We start from the raw sequence: 14,161 nt of genomic DNA on the forward strand, positions 1-14,161 counted from the left end.
TCTAATACTGAGAGGAATCCATGCGACCCTCAACTTTAACAAGATTCCCGGTGCCGGCATTGGCCACACAGCCCCAAAGCATGATGGAACCTCCACCAAATTTTACTGTGAGTAGCAAGTGTTTTTCTTGGAGTGCTGTGTTTTTTGGCCGCCATGCATAACGCCTTTTTGTATGACCAAACAACTCAATCTTGGTTTCATCAGTCCACAGGACCTTGTTCCAAAAATAAATTGGCTTCTCCAAATGTGCTTTTGCATACCTCAGCCGACTCTGTTTGTGGCGTGCTTGCAGAAACGGCTTCTTTCGCATCAGTCTCCCATACAGCTTCTCCTTGTGCAAAGTGCGTTGTATAGTTGACCGATGCACAGTGACACCATCTGCAGCAAGTTGATGCTGCAGCTCTCTGGAGGTGGTCTGAGGACTGTCCTTGACTGATCTCATCGTTCTTCTTCTCTGCCTTTCTGATGTTTTTCTTGGCCTGCCACTTCTGGCCTTAACAAGAACTGTACCTGTGTTCTTCCATTTTCTTACTATGTTCCTCACAGTGGAAATTGACAGGTTAAATCTCTGAGACAGCTTTTTGTATCCTTCCCCTGAACAACTATGTTGAATAATCTTTGTTTTCAGATCATTAGACAGTTGTTTTGAGGAGCCCATGATGCCACTCTTCAGAGGAGATTCAAACAGGAGAACAACTTGCAAGTGGCCACTTTAAGTAGCTTTTCTCATGATTGCATACACCTGGCTATGAAGTTCAAAGCTCAATGAGGTTAGAAAACCAAAAAAAAGTGCTTTTAGTAAGTCAGTAAAAAGTAGGTAGGAGTATTTAAAACAAGAAAATGATAAGGATGCCCATACTTATGCTCCTGTCACATTTTGTTTGAATGCAGATTGCACATTTTCTGTTAGTACAATAAACCTCATTTCAAGGCAGAAACATTACTGTGTCCAACAGTTATTAGATATATGAAACTGAAATAGCTGTTGCAAAAAAAAACAATTTTTATAAAACATTAAGCTTAAGATTAATAGGGGTGCCCAAACTTTTTCATATAACTGTATCTATACTGTGCACTGTCCTTTAGATAGACAGGGAGGACAGCAGTGCGAGCAGCCTCTTCTTATCTCAGTGGGGAAATGGTTATTTATGAATTAATCCAGTCTCACCACATTATATACTTATATACAAGGATCCCTGTGCCATTAGTATTCTTAGTGATATGTGGGAATTTTTGCCCCTTCCGTGTGGCGCTCTGTTCTGCCCTCCTTCTCCCACGTGGTGCTCTGTTCTGCCCTTGGTTCTTCGCCATGTGATGCTCCGTTCTACCCCTGGTTCTTCACCATATGATGCTCCGTTCTGCCCCTGGTTCTTCACCATATGATGCTCCGTTCTGCCCCTGGTTCTTCACCATGTGATGCTCCGTTCTGCCCCTGGTTCTTCACCATGTGATGCTCCGTTCTGCCCCTGGTTCTTCACCATGTGATGCTCCGTTCTGCCCCTGGTTCTTCACCATGTGATGCTCCGTTCTGCCCCTGGTTCTTCGCCATGTGATGCTCAGTTCTGCCCCTGGTTCTTCGGAAGTGACACTCTGCCACGGGTTCACCTGTGTGACACTCTGTTTTGCACTGAGTTCTCTCCCCCCACATGGCACTCTGTTCTGCTCTTGAACTTCTTCCATGAAGCTCTCGGTCCTGCTCCTGATTGTTCACCCTGTGATACTCCATTCTGCCCTAGGTTTTCCCCCATGTGGCGCCCTGTTCTGTCCTTAGTCCTCCCCCACATGGCGCCCTGTTCTGCCCTTGGTCCTCCCCCATGTGGTGCCCTGTTCTGCCCTTGGTCTTCCCCCACATGGCGCCCTGTTCTGCCCTTGGTCTTCCCCCCCACGTGGCGCCCTGTTCTGCCCTTGGTCCTCCCCCACGTGGTGCCCTGTTCTGCCCTTGGTCTTCCACGTAGCGCCCTGTTCTGCCCTTGGTTTTCCTCCACGTGGCGCCCTGTTCTGCCCTTGGTCCTCCACGTGGCACCCTGTTCTGCCCTTGGTCTTCCCCCACGTGGCGCCCTGTTCTGCCTTTGGTCTTCCCCCATGTGGTGCCCTGTTCTGCCGCTCTATGCCACTGGTGCACAGTAACATTTGATGTTCTGATGATAATGGAAATATTTGGTAGAACATTCTGTATCTCAGCTCAGGAAGAAGGGTCTGATGTCTTCTAGCTAATTGTGTAATTGATGTGTCAGACGCTTCCGACATGAAGTACCAGCGCTCAATATTCAGGGAATTACAGGAATACTCTGTAGCTTCTATCAGACGTGACCTCCCCCGCTCCATCTCCAGCTCCAACACATCAGGACATGAAGAGTGTAGGAAGGAGGACGCCGGGCCATGGGGGTTATTATTACACTTTTTTACTTAAAGGGAATCTGATGCAAAAATGTCCAAATCCTTTGAGCGCATCACCATGTAAGACACTTGTAGAAGATTGAAAATATATGCGATAAATGTCTTCTGGGAGTCATTACCAGGACCGGACGCCCACTTCTCCCCATACAGTAAAGCTGACTGCGCACATACAGTCTTCTGTGGACATCCATGGCTTCTTGAGTTCCCAAGCTCACTAGTGCGCTCCTTTTGGCCACTTCATTTCTGCTATCTCTCTGATGTATTTCTTTCTTATCAGCCTAATGATGGTCTGTTTCACTTCCATTGAGTGCTCCTTTGACCACAGGTTGTTGTGGGTTCACAGCAACAGTTTTCAGATGCAGATGCCACCCTCAGAATCAACTCCAGACCTTTTACCTCCTAAATTGATGATTTAACAAGGAAATAGCCCATGCAGCTCATTAAAGAACTTTTGAAATAATTGTCCAATTACTTTTGGTCCCTCTAAAAAGAGGCAGCTACATATGATAGAGCTGTAATTCCTAAACCCTTACCCCAATAAGGATGTGAATACCCTCAAGTTAAAGCTGAGGGTTCAAACTTTAAGCCCAGCTTGATTATATGACGGTTTCTTGAATTTGTTTTGGTAACAACTTAAAAGCCAAAACGTGTCTCACTCCAAATGTTTCTGAACCTAACTGTACGTGGCCATCATTCCGTCTTTTCCGACCCACACTGGTGCCACCCAGGGGTCCGCAACATATGAGGATTGAGAGATGGCCACACATCGCACCTACAGTACATGGAAAATGAATGAGTAACCGTCACCCACACACAGACATGTGATTAGATAATTGGCAGGTGGTCCTGTATAACGGACTTTACGGGCCACTTCTGGCCACCGGGCAGCGGAGTCTGCGCCTTTTCGGACTGCATTTTCTCCACTGCTACATTGTATCAAGACGGGATTGAGATGAAGTGTATGACCTGGATACAACTGTAACAGACTGTCAGCTGTGGGAAGTATTCGCTCTCCGAGGATGGCGGACAGTTATATGATGTGACACGTCCGCTGTGTGAGCAGGACTGGAGCTCAGCTCAGGTTTCCGTATATTAGATGTAAACCATTAATGTGCCCATTCACTGACAGCAAGCAGAATTATTGAAAACAAAACCCCAGGTGTAATACCGTTTTCCAATATACAGTGATCTGAATGTAACATAATACCGTCTCATGTGGAGTTGTTGATCGATGTCTCTCCAGGGTCTGTAGATATCGCAGAGTATAACATTTTGGGGATCCTAAAATCGTCCGCCCTCCTGGGGAGAGGCCTCCAGTTCCAGCAGATGGGGGAGGACGTGAAGGCTCTGATGAATGCACAGCTCAGCCTGCAGGTCGCACCAGGTAAGAGGAGTCAGGATGCTGGAACGGGGGGGTCTGCCAAATCTCCAAAGGAACCTGCTAATGGGAGAACTATGGTGCCCCCTCACCCCGCTACATCCACTCTTCTTTCTTTATCCACTCTGGGGTCCTCTGGTCGATGCCCTCTCTCCCCAAGCAGTGTAACATTTACCCCACTCCTGTAATTGTATCTAAATAGTCATAATATTCTGTGCCGATTAATTTCCAGTAATGGTGATTTACCTCCATTTTTCTGATCTGAGCTCCAAATATCCTCGTTATTTAAAAGGAACCTGTCATCACTAGTGATGAGCACAAATGCTGTTTACTCGAGTTTGCTGAGGGTGCTCGGCTATGCACAGAGTTTTGCGGGTGCTCGGGTATGCACAGAGTTTTGCGGGTGCTCCGGTATGTGCGGAGTTTCGCGGGTGCTCGGGTATGCACAGAGTTTTGCAGGTGCTCGGGTATGCGTGGGGTTTCGCGGGTGCTCGGGTATGCACAGAGTTTTGCAGGTGCTCGGGTATGCGTGGGGTTTCGTGGGTGCTCGGGTATGCGCGGGGTTTCGCAGATGCTCCGGGATGTGCGGGGTTTCGCAGGTGCTTGGGTATGCGCAGGGTTTCGTGGGTGCTCCGGTATGCGTGGGGTTTCGTGGGTGATCGGCCATGCGTGGGGTTTCGCGGATGCTCCGGTATGTGCGGGGTTTCACAGGTGCTTGGGTATGCGCAGGGTTTCGCGGGTGCTCAGGTATGCGCGGGGTTTCGCAGATGCTCCGGTATGTGCGGGGTTTCACAGGTGCTTGGGTATGCGCAGGGTTTCGCGGGTGCTCGGGTATGCGCGGGGTTTCGCAGATGCTCCGGTATGTGCGGGGTTTCGCAGGTGCTCGGCTATGCACGGAGTTTTGCGGGTGCTCGGGTATGCGCAGGGTTTCGTGGGTGCTCGGGTATGCGTGGGGTTTCGCGGATGTTCCGGTATATGCGGGGTTTCGCAGGTGCTTGGGTATGTGCAGGGTTTCGTGGGTGCTCGGGTATGCGTGGGGTTTCGCGGATGTTCCGGTATATGCGGGGTTTCGCAGGTGCTTGGGTATGTGCAGGGTTTCGTGGGTGCTCGGGTATGCGTGGGGTTTCGCGGATGTTCCGGTATATGCGGGGTTTCGCAGGTGCTTGGGTATGTGCAGGGTTTCGTGGGTGCTCGGGTATGCGTGGGGTTTCGCAGGTGCTCGGGTATGCACGGCCACATTTTTTGTGACTGTTAGCCAAAAAACATGCGGAGATTGCCTGACATACACGGGCAATCTCTGCTTCTTTTTTGGCTATCAACCACGAAACATGAGGCCACGGGGACTCCCAACATGTCATACCCGAGCACCCTCAGCAAACTAGTAAAGAGCATTTGCGCTCATTACTAGTCATATAAACCTGCTGCCGTCACAAAATACAAGAAAGTTTATTTTAAAAAATTCTCATAAGTGTGAAGAGTCCGGTGGGCGTTCCCGGCTTCTCCATGAAGTCCGGATGCTCCACAGGGTGAGATACCGATTACAAGCCAGCTCTAATTATATCCAGCGCATGCACAGATGGAGCCGAGGGCACATTACTGCACGTGTGTCTGTGGAGTGGGCCTCTAAAGGCCTGGAGGGGCAACAAACTAAAGGACAACTCCGGAGGCAGGGACCACCCACATGACTCTTAACAGGTAGGGACACTACTTTATAACTTACATTTTTTCTATAGGGGACATTTAAAGGGAACGTTTTGTCTAAAATTGTCCTGTTGATTCAGGTTGTTATATTAAATTTACATTTTTTATGTATTTATTTTCTAATCACTATATTAAAAAAAGAAGGGAATCAATCGAAATCTTGCAGTTCTCACTGGTGAGTAAGTCTAGTATTGGGCTAACACTTCCTGTAGACTCTAGACACTAAGTTTTATATCAGCCGGCTTTTTTTTTTAGATTTGGCTATCTTAGGAGGCTATCTGTTGTGCAGGTAACTATTACTGTGCAGAATTATTAGGCAACTTAATAAAAACAAAATATATTCCCATCTCACTTGTTTATTTTCAGCAGGTAAACCAATATCACTGCACAAAATTTAGAAATAAACATTTCTGACATGCAAAAACTAAAAACCCCAAAATTAGAGACCAATATAGCCACCTATCTTTATGATGACACTCAGCAGCCTCCATCCATAGATTCTGTCAGTTGCTTGATCTGTTTACGATGAACATTGCGTGCAGCAGCCACCACAGCCTCCAGACACTGTTCCGAGGGGTGGACTGTTTTCCCTCCCTGTAGATCTCACATTTTATGAGGGACCACAGGTACTCTATGGGGTTCAGATCAGGTGAACAAGGGGGCCATGTCATTATTTTTTCTTCTTTGAGACCTTTACTGGCCAGCCACGCTGTGGAGTAGTTGGAGGCATGTGATGGAGCATTGTCCTGCATGAAAATCATGTTTTTCTTGAACGATACCGACTTCTTCCTGTACCACTGCTTGAAGAAGTTGTCTTCCAGAAACTCGCAGTAGGTCTGGGAGTTGAGCTTCACTCCATCCTCAACCCGAAAAGGTCCCACAAGTTCATACCAGTACCCCACCTCCACCTTGCTGGCGTCTGAGTCGGAGTGGAGCTCTCTGCCCTTTACTGATCCAGCCTCTGGCCCATCAAGAGTCACTCTCATTTCATCAGTCCATAAAACCTTTGAAAAGTCAGTCTTTAGATATTTCTTGGCCCAGTCTTGACTTTTTATCTTATGTTTCTTGCTCAAAGCTGGTCGTTTTTCAGCCTTCCTTACCTTGGCCATGTCCCTGAGTATCGCACACCTTGTGCTTTTTGTTACTCCAGTAACGTTGCAGCTCTGAAATATGGCAAAAGTGGTGGCAAATGGCATCTTGGCAGCTTCACGCTTGATTTTAATCAATTCATGGGCAGTTATGTTGCGCCTTTTTTGCCCAACACGCTTCTTGTTTCCCTGTTGGCTATTTGCCATGAAAGGCTTGATTGTTCAATGATCACGCTTCAAAAGTTTGGCAATTTCAACACTGCTGCATCTCTCTGCAAGACATCTCACAATTGGAGTTGGACTTTTCAGATCCCGTCAAATCTCTCATCTGACCCATTTTGCCAAAGGAAAGGAAGTTGCCTAATAATTAAGCACACCTTATATAGGGTTTTGATGTCCGTAGACAACACCCCTCCTCATTACAGAGATGCACATCACTGGATTTACTTAATTGGTAGTTGGCTCTCAAGACTGAACACCTTGGAGTAGGACATGTATAAAAAGTATCATGTGATCAAAATACAACTTGCCTAATAATTCTGCATGCAGTGTAGTAATTGTACATATGAATAACATAGTTAACATAATTAAAAAGGTGTAAAAGTCATCCCACTGCATCAAGGTGCATCCAACAGGGACGGTCCTATCCTGTCTCTAGTATTTAAACATGACCTTGTGCCAGTTGACCTCAATATAGATTAGGGCAGAGCAGGACGGGTCCCGACTGTGGACACTTGCACATGTGAAGCTATATAGATGAAATGCCTAGCTCAGAAAGGGGGCCCACTCCCGTTTGCATCGTCCCGATTGGGTACAACTTGTCGTGGTGGAATGGATTTTACGCTTTTTTTTTTATTGAAAAAGTTATTAGCGAAGCACAGTATGTTAGTTACATGTATGATTACTTTTTTACTTACTACAGGATATTTGCTCATTTTGTTTTTCCTTAGTTTTTTTTTCTGTATATTATATTTGCTGTTAATTGGATAAGTGGTAATGCCTTTACGAAAACGAGCCATTTTGCTTTTCAGCCTTTCCAGGTGTGAACTCCTTTATGGTGGATGCTCTTTGGAGGCTGGGACGGAAGAAAGCAGCCGCCTGTCAGTGGAGGAGATTCCAGAGCAACAAGGCGGATTTACACCAGCAGTGGGAGGCTATAAGGGGGTTAGTGCTGCCTGATTTACATGTATGGGTGGGGTTCAAAGGCGTTTGTGGAACGTTGCCCATCACATTTTTTGGAAGGGTTTTATGTCAATGTGAGTCCTATAGAATGAGGAAGAGACACAGACGCACAAGCTAGAGCATGGAGAGGAGCAAGCGCTGATTCACAGGGAACACCCACTGAGCCCCGACCCTGCAGCTCACCTCGCACAGAAAACCACTGTAGACAATAAGGCGGGCAGCATTATTTTTCATGTAGCATATAGAGGGTCAAAAAGTCAGAACCTGTTGGTCGCCTCATTAGCTGCTCTTCTACTTTCTTTGCAGAGATTTGCCGCTGTACCTGTCTGTAATTGGGCAGGAAGGATATCCCATGGACACATCCCTACTGAAAGAATTGGAGGATTATTTACAGAATGAAAAGGCGACTGCTCCTAACGACACATTTCAGGCTCTGAAGACATGAGTTGGCCATTCAGTGACTCCAGAGGGGCCCAAAAACCTCCCAGAAGTGCATTATAGATGGTATGGGGGGGAGGGGGGTCAGGCTCAAACAGAATCAGCTTTGCCCATAAAGTTGGATTAGTTCATCCCTGTAGTAAGTGAAAGATGTTTTCCACAGTAATGTAATAATCTGCACCGAGTGAGCAGAAGCAAAAAATAAAATGAATATGGATTATGTAGAGAGAATAATTGTCACTTGATTCATCTACAATCCTAAGTGTGAATGGGCCATGAATCCTGAGTTATAAATTTACTATAATGCAGCCCCCTATGGACAAAAATAAAACTGTTACACCGCTGCCCCCTATGGACCAGAATAAAACTGCTACGACGCTGCCCCCTAGGGACAAGAATAAAATTGCTATGCTGCTGCCCCCTTTGGACAAGAATAACTCTGATACGACGCTGCCCCCTATCGACACGAATAAAACTGCTACGACGCTTCCACCCTATGGACACAAAACTGCAACCACGCTGCCCCTTATGGACAAGAATGAAACTGCTATGACACTGCCCCCTATGGACACCAATATACGGTATACCATATACCAAACTCTCCGTGCTCCAATCTGTCCTGAATGCTGCTGCCAGGATCATATTCCTCACCAACCGTTACACCGATGCCTCTACCTTGTGCCAGTCATTACACTGGCTACCCATCCACTCAAGAATCCAGTCCAAAACTACTACCCTCATCCACAAAGCACTCCATGGCTCAGCACCACCCTACATCTCCTCTCTGGTCTCAGTCTACCACCCTACCCGTGCCCTCCGCTCCGCTAATGACCTCAGGTTAGCATCCTCAATAATCAGAACCTCCCATTCCCGTCTCCAAGACTTTTCACGTGCTGTGCCTATTCTTTGGAATGCACTACCTAGGTTAATACGATTAATCCCCAATCCCCACAGTTTTAAGCGTGCCTTAAAAACTCATTTGTTCAGATTGGCCTACTGCCTCAACGCATTAACATAACTATCCCTGTGTGGCCTATCAAAAAAAAAAAAAAAAAAAAAAACATAATCAGGTTCCTTGCAACATTTTCTCATACACTTTATGCAGTTAATAGCCCTCTGTGTCTGTACTGCTACATACTTAGGCAGTTAACTGGTTCATGCAGCTTTACATGAACACCCGAGCCTTACACTATGGCCGGTCCGAATAACTAAAGCAATTGTTACCATCCACCTCTCGTGTCTCCCCTTTTCCCCATAGTTTGTAAGCTTGCGAGCAGGGCCCTCACTCCTCCTGGTATCTGTTTTGAACTGTGATTTCTGTTATGCTGTAATGTCTATTGTCTGTACGAGGCCCCTCTATAATTTGTAAAGCGCTGCGGAATATGTTGGCGCTATATAAATAAAATTATTATTATACAGTAACTGCCATAATGCTGCTCCCCATGGAAAAGCCTGCAACGACTATAACGCCCCCTATGGGCAAGAATTCAACAACTCTAACACTGCTCCCTATGACTAAGAATACAGATATTATAATGCTACCCCCTGCTGTCGGACCACCATTTTTTTCCCCCGACGTATCAATGTCTCCTATATATACTTAACATCATGTATGGATAGGGTGTATCACTCCTCCAGAAGTTACCTATGAATTTACTTTGTATTTGGGAGCCCTTATTTTCTTGATCCTGTATCGATCCTTTTTCCACTGTGTTCTGAAATTGTAGGGAGATCTTTCGTAATAAAAACATCTTGGCTTACCTAGCAGAAAAAAGGGACAGCGATGGGGGCTAATGTGACCCCAACCTATTTAATTCTTCAGAACTATATTGCAAGGAAGGGACAAGGTGTATACAGCGTATCATTCTATTCAGAGTTCTCACCTAAGTCACTATCAATTTGTTGCTTTATTTTCCACTCAGTTTTTGATTTCTTCTACCGATCATTGATATCAGTGCGCTGGTAGAAAGATATAGTGAGCCGACACTCGCTGATCACACGCAGCTTCCTGTGCATGAGGTTCTATACAATTCTGTACATACAGAGGCGCTGGTGCTGCCCACGATGACGTATCCGGCTGGTACTGATGGCAGCGGTGTAGGGGCCCTGGGCAGAGCACTGGTATACCATGCAGTCTTAGAGGATCGCCCACCTCTCCTATTAGTTCTGTATTAATACAGGTATCCACGTTGCGGCCATCTTGGAGCTGTGACGCTCAGGCCTTATAGTCTCCCTGCACACTGTGATCCGCCCATCGCAGGCTCACGGCCCTTAGGGCCACTTCGTCACTTAATAATACACATATTTGGTATCGCCGCGTCCAGAATCATCCGATCTATTACTACATAGAATTGTTTAACCTGTTCAATAAACACTGTAAAAAAAAGACATTAAAATGACTGCACTGGCTTTTTGTCTGAAGGTCAGAGGTGAGCGCGATCTGAGCAGGGTCGTCCATGTCCCACTGCCCAGCGTCTGTACAGACTGGACAGGAGCCATCACCATGACTAATCACTGCTGTGTGGCTGCTGCTTAGACCGACAGGACTTCCGGCCAATGTCTGAGTGTCAGGCGCCGCAGCCAATCAGCTACAGACAGATAACCGCTTCCTCCAACCACAGAATTTGCTCTAACTACCTTTAGCCTAAACGTCTCGGTAAGCCACACCTTTTAGCATAATTCTCAGCCAATCAGAGGTAGCAGATTCCCTGTTGCTAGGCAGCTCTTTCTCGTGAGCCAATAGAATGCGGTTAGCCGGTAAGACTAGTAAGGCGGGCTATTCACCACGTGACTTTAGGCTCATCCCCGCCTCTAAGCCTTTTGGCAACCACTGATTGGATGGTAGTAGTTGCACGCATGCGCGTTGGCTGTGAATGACGCAGCTTTTTGCCGTGCCGCAAGCTCCTCCCCCCGCCGCAGTCAGTCAGTGAGAGAGATACACACCGGGCGCCTAACGTTCACCGCCTGCGTGTACCGGAGTCAGGGGGGCGGAGCAGCCGACACAAGCGAAGAATCCCGGGACTCCTCACTATCCAGCTCGTCAGCGGCGGCGGGGCGCACGGCCCGGACACTGAGGATGGCTTCCGGATCAGAGTAAGTGAGGGGCGCCGGTAGGCCGCGGCGGGGCAGAGGGGCCTGTTCTCCTGACTCACCTCTGTGACGGGAAGGCCGGGCTGCGCCGTGTCCGGGGCCGGCTCCAGTGCGGCCTAGTCGTCCTGCTGTGTCATGTAGGCCCGAATCCTGGGGGCTCCATCCTCCCGAGCCGGTGAGGGGCCACACATTGTTCTCCCACGGTGTAGGGGCCCCTCATAGCGCAGTCACCAGAGAGGTCAGGGCCCGGGGTATCGGTCAGTGATCTGCGCCCGCTGGAGCCCAGAGCCGCCGCCGCTCGCCATCAGGCAGCCCTTCTTGGGATTCGCCGGCCTGGTGAGAAGCCATCGCTGTGGAGATAGGCTCATGTGACCTCGCTCCAGGCCGGCGAATCGAAAGACGAGCCATGGATGCCAGGAGGCAGTGGGCACGGATCAGTGACCGGGCGATGGTTTGATTCCTGCCAATCTATTCACACCAACTCTAATATACTACATGCCAACCGGTCACTGGACCAGGGGTCATCACTGCTGGCCCTGATGGAAAGATTAGCTGCAGCCAGATGTGCCTCTCCCTGCTGACGGACACGTGCAGGCTCCACACACCAGTACAGTAAGTCAGGAGAGATGTTGGGCAGCTGAACACTACGTGATCTGCAGGACGCCAGGTAAGTTACTGATCGCCGGCGGTCATGCTGCTGGGATCCAGACAACAGAGCTGTGAGTACTCTGCCACTCCAGTCATTGCCTTTGGGACTGATGGGGATCTGAGCACAGCATTCAGCCATCACTACCATAGATAGTAACTGGAGCGGACACGTCCAACCATCGCTCCATTCAGTGGTGGAACCAGAAGAGATGACCAGATCAGCACTACAGGTTCTGGTGTCCACTTTGGTACTCCGTGGCAGGCGGACCTGGGCACTGTTAACCTCTTTGGCCAGCACTAGTGATGAGCGACTGTACTCGTTGCTCGGGTGACCTCCGAGTATTTTAGTGTTCGGAGATTAAGTTTTCATTTCGGCAGCTGAATGATTTACAGCTACTAGCCAGCCTGATTACATGTGGGGGTTGCTAGGGAATCCCCACATGTAATCAAGCTGGCTAATAGCTGTAAATGATGCAGCTGAGGCAATGAAAACTATATACTAGGAGATCACCCGAGCAACGAGTGCACTCGCTCATCACTAGCCAGCACTTAATTCAGGCTCATCTCTGTATTCACAAGAGATGCTGGCATTCGAGGAAGCTCGCACCACCCTGGTCCGGCTGCCACGGAGTACTGAAGTGGATGCTGCACCAGGGGGGAGCATTTGGTCTTATCTAGGTACAGACCCCCGGAAATCAGCTTCAACACGTACCCTATGCATGGGTGATGAGGTGTCACAGTGGGCCATGAATACGAGATTTATCTGCAGACCACAGAATGTCATGTCTATGGTGGTCGTGCCACGTATAGAAGATTCTAATGATGTAAGCAGGATCTGAAGATACATATCTCATGTCTGTGGTCAGCCTAAAACTGAACGTATACACGAGACTGCTATCCCTCTAATACACACACACCCACACATCACTCTCCCCCTTTCACACGATCGGGCTGTCCCTCCAAGTCCCCCATAGGTACGACACACCCCGGTGAGAGGAGACGGCCGCTGGTAGACCCCTCTATCATGTCTAGAGTCCTGGAAACCAAAGGATCGGGTATTGCACTTCAGACGGGACAAATCAGAGGCCCCCATAGCTATCGCGCGCTTTTCTGGTCCCACTGACACCGGCAGCCAAGTGTGCCCAGTCACTGGTAGATGGGTGAGTCTTGAATAATATAGATTATTTGTTCCGTGCTTCACCAGACACAACTGACAACTATATAGAACAATCAAATATGGCAAACTTCGCCACTCAGAAACTGGAAACATTATTAACCAGAAGCTACCTGGCGACCCCATACCTCAGACATATCTTGAAAAAGGCAACAAATATGCCAAAACATCAATTAATTTTATCTATATTCATATGGGTCTGTTTAATAACATTTCCAGTTTTTGAGTGCTGGTTTGCTATTTTTGATCCTATTTTCTTCAGATCACCACTTAATACAGTGAGCACGCCATGGTCTAATTTACACCAAATAGAACAGTCATGTGAGCGACCTCTCAATGTCCCGTGTAGGTGTTCAGAGATCCGATATCTTAGTGTCATGTAATGGATCTGCTCTGGTTTCCTGCGGACATGTATCCAGCCTGTCAGTCTCCTGGCTACACTGCTCCATGTAACAGCAGGACATGCATTACCCTGTGTACACAGTGGGGGGCAGCAGGGAGCAGCCTGGACAATGGACAGAACATGCTGGATGCTCCGGACGGTGGATGTTTCTACAACAGACAGCTCATGTGAATTGCTGCCAACGATGATTGAAATGTGAAAATAGTTGTAAAACTGGGCAAGTCCTGGAAAGCCCCTTCACGCTGTATTACAGGGGGTGATTCCTGGGAGGAAATGTGTAAGGATCAGATGGGTAATGGTAGGCATGGCAGCCAGGATGTGGGGACTGCGAGGCGCTGCTCTCCTTGGGTGCACTGGGTATCCCCATATTCTGCGGCAGGTGGAGCACCATCACATTATCTGACGCGCTTCTCCACTTTGGCCTGTTAGTTCTGCTAGGATTGTCCGCTTACATCACAGCCTTGTGTGCCATGAGCGTGGCCTCTGTCAGCTGCCCACAATGTGGGTGCAGTGATGGTGGGCAGCCGTTATAAAGTCACTGATCAGTGGCTATAAACATTTGACGGGACAGACTGCTGTGTACACGAATAATAATGACATACCAGAACTGACCATATAAAATGACCATATTATAAGGAAAACTCAAAAAAGCTATAAAGGAA

General features: G+C 48.0%; 2 protein-coding genes across 6 annotated transcripts in view; both read left to right on the top strand.

Annotated features, from left to right (window-relative positions):
- Positions 1 to 8,418, top strand: part of FANCG (FA complementation group G) — a 40,226-nt gene extending 31,808 nt beyond the window's left edge. For 3 of the 5 annotated variants that reach the window (XM_069748035.1, XM_069748026.1, XM_069748044.1), the window contains exons 13-15: positions 3,641 to 3,781; positions 7,596 to 7,728; positions 8,053 to 8,418. In XM_069748035.1, coding sequence (XP_069604136.1) covers positions 3,641 to 3,781; positions 7,596 to 7,728; positions 8,053 to 8,191 — 413 coding nt within the window. In that variant the 3' untranslated portion in view covers positions 8,192 to 8,418. Of the gene's footprint in view, positions 1 to 3,640; positions 3,782 to 5,617; positions 5,671 to 7,595; positions 7,729 to 8,052 lie in introns of those variants that run through there. The other 2 variants (XM_069748063.1, XM_069748054.1) reach the window with 1 other exon arrangement.
- A 2,642-nt stretch (positions 8,419 to 11,060) lies between these two features.
- VCP (valosin containing protein) overlaps positions 11,061 to 14,161 on the top strand; it is a 30,192-nt gene continuing 27,091 nt past the window's right edge. The window contains exon 1 of the mRNA XM_069748078.1: positions 11,061 to 11,277. Within this exon, the coding sequence (XP_069604179.1) occupies positions 11,261 to 11,277 (17 nt within the window). The 5' untranslated portion in view covers positions 11,061 to 11,260. The remainder of the gene's footprint in view (positions 11,278 to 14,161) is intronic.

Source organism: Ranitomeya imitator, chromosome 1 (assembly GCF_032444005.1).
Source record: "Ranitomeya imitator isolate aRanImi1 chromosome 1, aRanImi1.pri, whole genome shotgun sequence".
In the NCBI taxonomy this organism is placed as follows: Eukaryota; Metazoa; Chordata; class Amphibia; order Anura; family Dendrobatidae; genus Ranitomeya; species Ranitomeya imitator.